Source organism: Sinocyclocheilus anshuiensis, unplaced genomic scaffold, assembly GCF_001515605.1.
Source record: "Sinocyclocheilus anshuiensis isolate Anshui unplaced genomic scaffold, SAMN03320099.WGS_v1.1 scaffold2066, whole genome shotgun sequence".
Classification (NCBI taxonomy): domain Eukaryota; kingdom Metazoa; phylum Chordata; class Actinopteri; order Cypriniformes; family Cyprinidae; genus Sinocyclocheilus; species Sinocyclocheilus anshuiensis.
In genome coordinates, this window is record NW_015558697.1 from 150,638 (window position 1) to 160,912 (window position 10,275).

General features: G+C 37.3%; 1 protein-coding gene across 1 annotated transcript in view; it reads right to left on the reverse strand.

The window, feature by feature from the left end:
• Positions 1-345: 345 nt before the first annotated feature.
• LOC107681424 (centrosomal protein of 162 kDa-like) overlaps positions 346-10,275 on the reverse strand; it is a 20,810-nt gene continuing 10,880 nt past the window's right edge. The window contains exons 18-29 of the mRNA XM_016477722.1: positions 10,132-10,272; positions 7,726-7,863; positions 7,123-7,235; positions 6,902-7,007; positions 6,668-6,794; positions 6,302-6,570; positions 5,543-5,791; positions 3,649-4,301; positions 2,857-2,998; positions 2,573-2,671; positions 2,320-2,454; positions 346-1,007 (exon numbers count right to left, since the gene is read on the reverse strand). Coding sequence (XP_016333208.1) covers positions 786-1,007; positions 2,320-2,454; positions 2,573-2,671; positions 2,857-2,998; positions 3,649-4,301; positions 5,543-5,791; positions 6,302-6,570; positions 6,668-6,794; positions 6,902-7,007; positions 7,123-7,235; positions 7,726-7,863; positions 10,132-10,272 — 2,394 coding nt within the window. The 3' untranslated portion in view covers positions 346-785. The remainder of the gene's footprint in view (positions 1,008-2,319; positions 2,455-2,572; positions 2,672-2,856; positions 2,999-3,648; positions 4,302-5,542; positions 5,792-6,301; positions 6,571-6,667; positions 6,795-6,901; positions 7,008-7,122; positions 7,236-7,725; positions 7,864-10,131; positions 10,273-10,275) is intronic.

Consider the following 10,275-nt stretch of genomic DNA (forward strand, 5'->3'; position numbering starts at 1 on the left):
TACTGTACATTATTGTTTCTCCTCTATGCCCGTCTTTGCAACTTTACAGATCTTCTTTATGCACCAAGAGCTTGTAACACTCCAAAGAGAAAGGAAAAATTGAAATCGCATCATATGACACCTTTAAATTCTTTATACTCAATGACTTCTCCTCAAATGTATCCTGTGTGCCCAATTAAATTGTATTTTATCAGGACCCTTGGTGTTTATAAACAGTGCTGCATGCTGATCAGCTCTTATCAATCATCACACAACACTGCAGCTCCATCTCCAGCCACTCACGCAATTTATGTTCTTTAGTAGTTTATTAGCATTCAGACCATGTCCTCTGAGCTCAGCATTAAGGCGAGTAATAAATCATGATGTCTGCAGTATTTGTTGTTCAAACATACTTTTAGGTTGAGCTTTTGAGTTCAGCAATTTTTTTTATAACTCTTATGTGGGTGGTGTATCAACAGCAATTTTACTGCTGTTTGTTCAGGTTTTCTGGATTCTGCTCAAGCGGATGTTATAAAACCAACGGAGCAGCAAAACAGGACAAAATGTGCAAATAATAATTAACTTTAATACAAAATAACATTTGGATTTATGCTACAAATTACTAACACCAAAATTGTTTGTATTTGATGTTACACACCCTGCATGTTCCTTGACAATAATTACTGTTTTTACAATATATAATTATAAATATTCCCACAGATTTAAATCAATGATTAGTTCTGTCAAAGGAATTCTGCTAGCCAGAGACATAGAGATTTGAGTGTTCTGAGTGATGCAAAGACAGCTCAGGATCGGAGGGGCAGGTATGTGTGGGTGGTGGTGGAGGTGTGTTCTGGGACGGGAATGACTACACCCTGTCTCTGGAGTTCACGAAGCACGTCCAGTATGGAGTCCAGCTCCAGTCTGAAGACCTCCAGCTCTTTAGTCCTGCCTTGAGCGAGTCTCTTCCAGCGCTCCACCTCACCCTGCTGCTCCTGTTCCACCACCCGCCGTGTGTCTGCAATCACCTGGAAACACAACACCACCTGACATCAGTGCACTCAATCATAGTGCAGAGGCTGTCAATCAACAGACTGCTGTTGAGATCCATTAAAAAACTATATACTGTAGAGCAACAGAAAACTAGATGTGCGCTGACTGTTTACAGTCCATGTGTGTGTAGTACATATTAGTACACTCATGTTGAGAAGTTTAGGGTCACTAAAAATGTTTGTTTTTCAAAGAAATCAATTATGCTCATCAAGACTGCATTTATTTGATCAAAAATACAGTAATATTGTAAAATATACATACAATTTGAATTATTTCAATATGTTTTAAAATGTAATTTATTGCTGTGATGGCAAAGCTGAATTTTCAGCATCATTACTCCAGTCTTCAGTGTCACATGATCCTTCAGAAATCATTCTAATATGCTGATTTGCTGCTCAAGAAACATTTCTTATTATTATCAATGTTGAAAGTTGCTTAATATTTTTGTGGAAGCCGTGATAGTTTTTTTCAGGTTTCTTTGAGGAGCAGAAAGTTAGCAGAAATAGAAATTCTTCGGAACATTCTAAATCTCTTTGCTGTAACTTTAGTTTAACTGTCAGTTTAATGGATCCTTGCTTAATAAATGCAGTGGTGGACGAAGTACACAAATCAAGTACTTGAGTAAAAGTACAGATCCATATAATAAAATATTACTCCAGTAAAAGTAAAAGTACTCAGTTTTCAATTTTACTCGAGTGAAAGTACAAAAGTACTTGATTTTTTAATGTACTTAAGTAAAAAGTACCGATAGATGAATGTTTATTTTGCAGTTTTATATCACTTATATCACTTAATTTTATATTAGCATATATTTTTTATAATCCTACTACTCAAAATACCTGGGCTTTTCCCAAAATAACCAATAAGGAAATAATGAATATAATAAGGAAGATATAATTAAATTTTCATAATGATTTTTTTTTTCTCAAACCTTGTCTGTGGTGTAAAAAAATAATCAGTTCGTTCTTGAATCAGACACCGCTTCTGCGTCTCGGAGTACGTGATGTATTATAAGGAGAAACGATAGGTTTTATGAAATGTAGTGAAGTAAAAAGTACGATCTTATGCTTTGGAATGTAGTGAAGTAAAAGTTACTCAAAATAAAACTACTCCAGTAAAGTACAGATACTTGAAAAATGTACTTAAGTACAGTAATGAAGTAAAACTACTTCGTTACTGTCCACCACTGAATAAATGTATTGCTTAATTAAAAAAAAATCTTACTGAACAAAACCTTTTGAACTGAAGTGTATGTATAGTGTTTGTAGGTGTGTGTGAGAGTGTTACCTGCTGAAGCTGTTTCTCACGCAGATTATAACGGAGCTCCATGGACTGAATCTTCTGTTCCAGGCTAGTGAAGTGTCGTAGTTCAGGACTGTGAGCTTCTTTGGCCTGTTTCAGCTCTTCTAGAAGCTTAGACAGCTATTGACATACACATAACAGGAAATCATGAAGAGGAAATTAAAAATCCTGTAAAAAAAAAAAAGAAAAGAATGGAAACTGAATCACTAAACCATGGTGGCAAAGTCTCACTTACTACCTGATTCTGCAGGGTTTCCTCTCTGATCTTAGACACAGCCAGAGCATCTTTGGTTCCCTGGAGCTCCTTCACTTGCCCTTGTAAATGCTGCACTATGATCTGAATAGATAAATTGAGAATTCAAAGCTTCATTACATGATGCCTTTATCCAAAGTATCCAATTATATAATTTTTTCTTAGCAAACAAACCCATGACCTTGATGTTTCTAGTACCAGGCCAAGGCAACACTTAGCACCAAATAAATGCACATAGCCATATAAATATAACTGTTGGAGTGACCAACCTCCTGTGTGTTCACTTGATTGGTGAGTTCAGCGACTTTGGAGGAGGAATGCTCAAAGGCATGGCAAGCCAGGAGGCGTTCAATCTCTTTATGATGCTCAGCCTTGACCGAGGCAAGCTGCTCAGCATTCTGCTCCTGAATCCTGAAAAAAAGATAAATTATTATAATGTAATTAATGCGTGTCATTAATTGAGATTCAGAGATGACTGATTCTGAATAATAATGTTACTGAAAATTATATACATTCTTTACATCCTACAGTGCATTTCAATTATTCATATTTTTTATATTATTATATAATACATGTTATTATATTGTTTATATTATTATAATACTTTTTATTTTTAAATTTTTATTTTTTTAAATTTTATTTTAAGACCATTGTTTTTTTTGCAATCCAACAAGTTTTACAATTAAGCACATTTAAGCCACTCACCCCCAACTGCCTGTATCTTATTGTAAAGTATAGAAAATTCTATTTTATTTATATTTTAAAGTAAAGTTTTCAAGTCATTTGTTGTGCTGAATATTTATGCTGAATTAACTGTTGGGACGATGGGCTGATTTTCATTACTATTACAGTGGCCTTAATTTTCTTGATGACAAATATAATTTCTTTTCTTTTTTTTTGGCTTGTGGAGTTGACAAGCTCAAATTCTGTGAAGAGAATTGTGGAATTTGATTTCTTGTAGTAGGGCCCTGTGAGCTATTGTTCATCTTTTGTTCAGAACACTTCAAGGGTGCTGTAAAAGGTTTATAAAAACATGACTGAAGCACTCCAAAAGACTTTACCCGAGGAGCTGACTCTGTGCATGTGCGACTGCAGCCTGCAAGGAAGCTTTCTCTTGTTCTTTCTGTATCTCTAGCTGTTCCAATCTTATCCTCAAACTATCATTCTCCAGTTGCACCTCTGAGATGTGTGATCCTGAGAACGCTCCGGGATGGTAGTCTTTCTCATCTTGGGTAGGGGGGAAAGTCTCAGCTGCAGGTTTTTTGGGCTCTTTGGCTGTACCCAAATGTCGCTTGGGCTCATTGGTGGCGCGATCGAAGCCAGGACCCGACAGCATGGTTCTCCTCTCCCTCTGCAGGCGCTCTACAGTACGGCTCAGCTCCTGAATGGTGCGGCTCTTGGAGCTCAGCTCCTGGGTCAGTCTCTCAATGCGGGTAGCTTGTGCCGCCTCCGCATGGAGCTGGTGCCGTGAGGGGCTGCGGGCAGGTTTGTCTGCTTGTGTCAAAGACTGGGCCTGGCGGAGTTGTTCTTGCAGAGAGGCCACCTCTGCCTTGAGGGAACTCTCTTGCTTCTGATAGGCCTTCTTCACTTCCTCCATCTCTGCTTTCAACCCCTGAGTTTGTGACGCAGACAATTCTGAGGAGATGACTTGATTGTTCTGGTTCTTCTCAGCCAAACGCTGCTCCAGATCTGAGATCTGCTGTTCATACTGCAGCTGAAGATGGAGAGAATGACACATATTAAATGCAGACATATTTAATTGAGCTGGCCCAAAATAACATACTGCTCAAAATGAACAATTCACTAAAATGGACAGTTTGAACTGATTCATGATAATGAACCAAACTTACTAATTCTACAGTCTTTATGGACTATATATTTACAATATTGTTTTATTTTAAAAACAATATTATTTTAGTTTTATTTTAAACTACCATTCAAAAGTTTGAAGTCAATACAAAAAAAAAAATATATATATATATATATACTTTTATTGTTATGAAAAACTGTTACGAAAGATGAGTCCTCTGCACAATCTGACTTTGTTGCAACCTAGAATTAAACTGCTTGTTTCGTCTGGCCAGAGGAGAACGGCACAATATTTCGACACTATTTCCGTGTTTAATACAGTAAAGCTGCTTTGACACAATCTTCATTGTAAAGATTGTAAAAATTGCAAATAATCTATTCCAAATGAATGTTGTTTTTTGAACTTTCCATTCATCAAAGAATCATACAATTTTTTTTTTATCAGTTTCCATAAAAAAAATAGCATTTTAAAATGATTTCTGAAGGATCACGTAACACTGAAGACTGGAGTAATGGCTGCTGAAAACTCAGCTTTGCCATGAAAGGAATAAATTACATCTTGAAATATATTAAAATAGAAAATAGTCTTTTAAGCTGTTATAATATTTCATGCTATATCACTGTTATTTGATTAATACAGCCATGGTAAAAATAAGACTCAAAAACAAAAAAAATCTTAATGTCCCTGAACCTTTGAACAGTAGTGTAGTGTGTATATAAGCAAATATATAATATTTATTCAGTTTATCACCAAGCCTTACATGGCATTCTCATGGCAGTTTCTATTTCTAACATTAAAGTCACGTGGGCACACAGCAGAGTTTAGAAATGAGAGAAACTATGCCATTCTGACAGCACACTCAAAGCCCTGCGCAAAGTACTTTAAATAGAAACCTAATTTCCTTGGCAAACATTATTTTCTGGAAATAAATTGATCCAGCTGTGAGCTCTGGTAAATAACATGCTTAGAAAAAAGATAAGTAGTTTTGAGTTGCTTTCTCCATTACTAATTAAGAACGAAAATGTTCAGCGTCAGCGTCACCAAGTTCCAATAGTTCAAACTTGTTTTGATTTTATAGATTGTACGGATTGAACGTTCAGTGCTTTTAAACTAAATTCCTTTTGTACTAAATCTGAAATGAATACTTTGATTCTGTGATACTCTTGCTCCATTGTTCTGAGACTGCGTTTGGCTGCTTCATCGCGGCCCTCTAGCTCCGCCTCCAGTCGATGGACACGTCTCTCCAACAGAGCTGCTGTCTTGGAGGAATGAGTGGCAGTTGGGGGACGAACATCTAATCCATTATCTTCTGTGCCGGTAGACGCAGCGGCCAAGATCAGGGCTGGCAGGGAGTTTGGATGCCTGCGTTTCAAGAGCTCTTCCATCTGTTTGAGCTGAGACAGGAAATTGAAACATGAGTGATAGATGGAACAGAATGTAAAAAGTTCTATTGAGGCAGCTAATGTTAATAATTGCAATACACTCAGGAAGTGGAATAGAAATCCATTCATGACTATTTTTAGTATTATTTAATTATTGGATAGATACAGCAGACAGGAAAATTAAGAGTTTGGGAAATGTTGCAAGCCAGACTCGAAACCTACATGAGCAACACAACTTAAAGAGAATAGAGAGAGCACACTAACCATTAAGCCAATTAAATGTAAAGTTATTAATTTAGTCATCCAGGTGCACATCAGTCAAAGAAAGGAGTTTAACATGAAGAGAAGGTGGTAAACAGAAAGTGCTTGGAAAACTGACTATCCAGAGAGATGGTCTGTTACTCACAGACACGGTTGGATAATTCCACCTCTCAGCAAACAGAGAACAAAGAAGAACGTGCCCTGAATGAGCTGTACCTGCAGAATGAGACAACAAAAGTATGTGGAGAGTCTGTGTCTGACCTGTCTTTCCAGGTCCTGGATTCTTTTAGCTTCACCCGCTCTCTCTTTTGCCTTTCTTTGTTGCTCATTGGCCCTCTTGCTGACCTCCATTTTTAGCTTTTCCACCTGCTCAGTGAGCATTTGAGTCTCAGTGGTGGCGGCTCGGAGTCTGGCCGCATCTTTGTCTAGTAGCTCCTGGTTCTCGGCATACCACTGCAGTCTCTTCTTCAGCTCTGTGAGTTCCTCTCGATGTTTTTCCTGGAGCATCTTTAGCTCGAAACCTTTATCACCTGGCAGATACATCCAGATGCTTGTTGCCATTAAGATGACAATTACATTGCTGAAAATAGACTGCCGCCATAATGTTTCCACATCTGAAGCTCTTACCTGATGTACACACAGCCTGAACTCTGGCAAGGTCCCGCTCTTTCCTCATCATCTCCAGGTCTACATGCAGCGCTTGTTTCTCCTGTTTTAGCCTGTGGATCTCATCTTGCAGTCGCTCCTCCTTTTTCTACATGCAAAGACCTTTGTATCAGGAATGCATCTAAAGTGCTATCTAGGTAGGCAGCTTACTAGGTTCTGGAAGAGCTGTTGACATACGTACTGCAGATCAATTACCTGTGCGGCTTGTACCTGATTTGTCAAATCTGCAATGTTGAAGCTTTGGTCAGCAATGCTTCTCCCTCTGACGGTTCTCTGAATGCTGTTCATGTTCAATCGGTCCCTGGGGAATGAATATGTATCGCTTTTATATGAGCTGCTGCAAAGAACAGCATGAATAGTAACAACCCGATGTGATATGTATTAGATCACTCTACTGACACTTTTAGAGCACTGACCTGGTGAGGGCAAGCTCAGTGAGAAGTCTCTGGTTCTCCATGAACAAAGCCTCCTCGTTTTGTTTGCTTTGAGCTTGGAGCGCTTTCATTTGCAGATAAAGCTTCTCATTCTCCTTTATAGTTAAAATCATCAGAAAGAAGTTTCAGACATGTTTTGCTCTGAACCTATTTGTAGCATATGAATACTAATGACCAAAACGCAAATATATTCAGTGCATGTATTACACTGAATATAGTTCCAGATAAGAAAGATTTATTGTAATTGGTTTCTGGAAAGGTCATGAGTTCTTCTGTAATTACAGAAAATGTGAGAAGTAATTATCATCGTTATTCTAAATTCTGGTAATAGTGTCATTTTAAAAGAACTGTGTTTAATTACATGCCTCATTATGCTGTAAAATGATCTAAAAAATAAGAGACTACTGAGTTTTGTGTTGTATTATTCACTGACATTCATAAGACCTCACCAAAAGAAAACATCTAGGGATTGGGATAAGTAAATGAAACCTATATATAATGAATACACGTCATAAGAGCCATGTTTCAGCATGCCTCATTCTAATATATGCCAGAAAATGAGCAGAGACAGAGAGAGAGACTTACCTGGTGGTAACCCTGAATCAGAGTCTCCTGTTCCTTCATCTCTTTCTCTATCAGCTTGAGTTTCTCTTCAGTCACAGGGTCCGAAGCTTCGCCAAAACTCCACTTTCGCATGTTACTGGCCTCCTCGGCACAGTGTAGCTATGGAATTAGCATTTAACAGTTCAGAACCTAACTTGGATAAATTAGGATTGTTTGCTCAGATTTTAGGCAGTTTTTAGGTGCAGTAACAAAATAATGACGCTACTAACTTATACATTTTTTCAATAGCATGGAAATAGATATTTTTTTAATACTGTAGCTTTTCCATTTAATGCTTTTCTTTTTGTGACATTGCCACATCGCTGTAACATTTGCATAAACCAGACATGTGCTGTCCTAGCTTTGGTAAGTCCAATTCATTAAGCTGCTTTGTTTAGACAGGTCCATGTAAATGAACTGGTTACAAAACAGCAACAACAAATAATTTGAATCATTATATGTTTGAAATAAACACCTGCTTTTTGTGCTGAAAAAAAAAAACCATTTAGTTCCAGGTAAATATGGCTGTTTAATCACAATGATTTCACTATGGCAGATAACTGTCATGAAAATAACTGTGATTAATGATTTAATTGTATTTTTGCTCATGTCAGCAAAAAATGTAAGGTTTTTATTTTTTCACACAAAGGAAGAAAGCTGGAAAAATTTATATTCTCTTTATTCTAAATCTGGAGGAAACAATTTCATCACCTCTGAAGCTGGTAACCTGGCAAAAACATTTAGGACTATCGACTATGTAAATGTAAAAGTGAACAGAGCTTGTTGAGCTCTCGGATCATATTCAGAAAACCTCCCAAGACAGCCAATTTGTAAAGTATGGAGATGTTTGAAATAAACACCTGCTTTTTGTGCTGAAAAAAAAAAATAAACATTTAGTTCCAGGTAAATATGGCTGTTTAATCACAATGATTTGACTATGGCAGATAACTGTCATGAAAATAACTGTGATTAATGATTTAATTGTATTTTTGCTCATGTCAGCAAAAAATGTAAGGTTTTTATTTTTTCACACAAAGGAAGAAAGCTGGAAAAATTTATATTCTCTTTATTCTAAATCTGGAGGAAACAATTTCATCACCTCTGAAGCTGGTAACCTGGCAAAAACATTTAGGACTATCGACTATGTAAATGTAAAAGTGAACAGAGCTTGTTGAGCTCTCGGATCATATTCAGAAAACCTCCCAAGACAGCCAATTTGTAAAGTATGGAGCATTCACATAACACTACTGCATCAGAAAGGGCATTTCTGTAGCTCAAACCGCAGAGCAATGCACTAGCAATGCCAATGCCAAGGTTGTGGGAAAAATAGCCTTTGTAGACTTGCTTTAAGTTCTTTTATTTTACATTACAATCAAGTAATAGGAAGTTAAAAATGAATGAATCATTATTGTTATCTTAAATAAGCCTGGTTAGATCAAATAATCATGATTAGGTGGTTATTTAACAATTTCAAAAGGTCTAATGATGTAGTTTAGTGGCTCAGTAAGGAGTGAGCTGTGAATCACCACCATTGTGCCCTTAACCCCAGGTTGCTCCAGGAACAATTGTCCTTCAAATATGTTTATGGTGCCATTCGACAAAAGCACTTTATATAAGAATTATTCTTCCTTAGATCTGTTGTCAATAATCACTATTTATACTTCACCAGAATGGTAAATAAAATGCTGCATGCCCCCATGTCCCATGTTTTATATTCATTTCCTGTTGAATCCAAGGTTGACTTTTGTTGAGGGTCATTATTTGCTAGTGCAACAAAAAGCACTACCAAATACTGAGCACAGCATGGCTTTTATTAAACAATGTTTTTTTCTGTTTAATAAGTCTTTGAGGGTATTCAAACAAATGCCTAGAATAAACCTTAGCAAATGCATTTGTGCTAAAAGCACAATTCATCATAGCTTAGTAAAAATCTCCATGGGCAGAGTAGCCACAGAAATATGTTTGCTATAGACGTCATGATTACTTTACCAAAGCATTCACCTGCAAGTATAGACTGCCCTTTTTACCAAACACACTTATTGTGGCAAACATACAATTTTCCCCACATTCACATTAAGGAGAGCTACCAGACAGCTAAAGGTTTTCTATTGATTCTTTAACAAGATACAAGCTCATGTGTGCTTTAAGGCTGGATAAATAGACCAGGAAAATAGATGAACTTGAGTGGTTTTTAAGTCCTCTGTCAGCAGCAATTATAAAGTGGTAAAGCAGACAGCTCCCTGAGGTTTGTACAAAATCTGACCACACAGAATTACCCACCGGTGATGTAGAGCCATGGCAGAATGATCCCCCAAAGAACAAAAGATTCTTATATTTTAAAAGTTTCTGAATATATTATGTAGGTATTACAGCTATACGGGCACTCACCTGGCTCTGTAACACGTAGTTCTCCTGTCTGAGGGCTGCAAGCTCTTGCTTGTGCTCCTCCCGTAATTGTTCTTCCCTCAGATGGAGCTCTCTCTCTTTTTGTGCGAGCTGGAGACGGAAGCGCTCCAGTGACGAGCGCTCCTG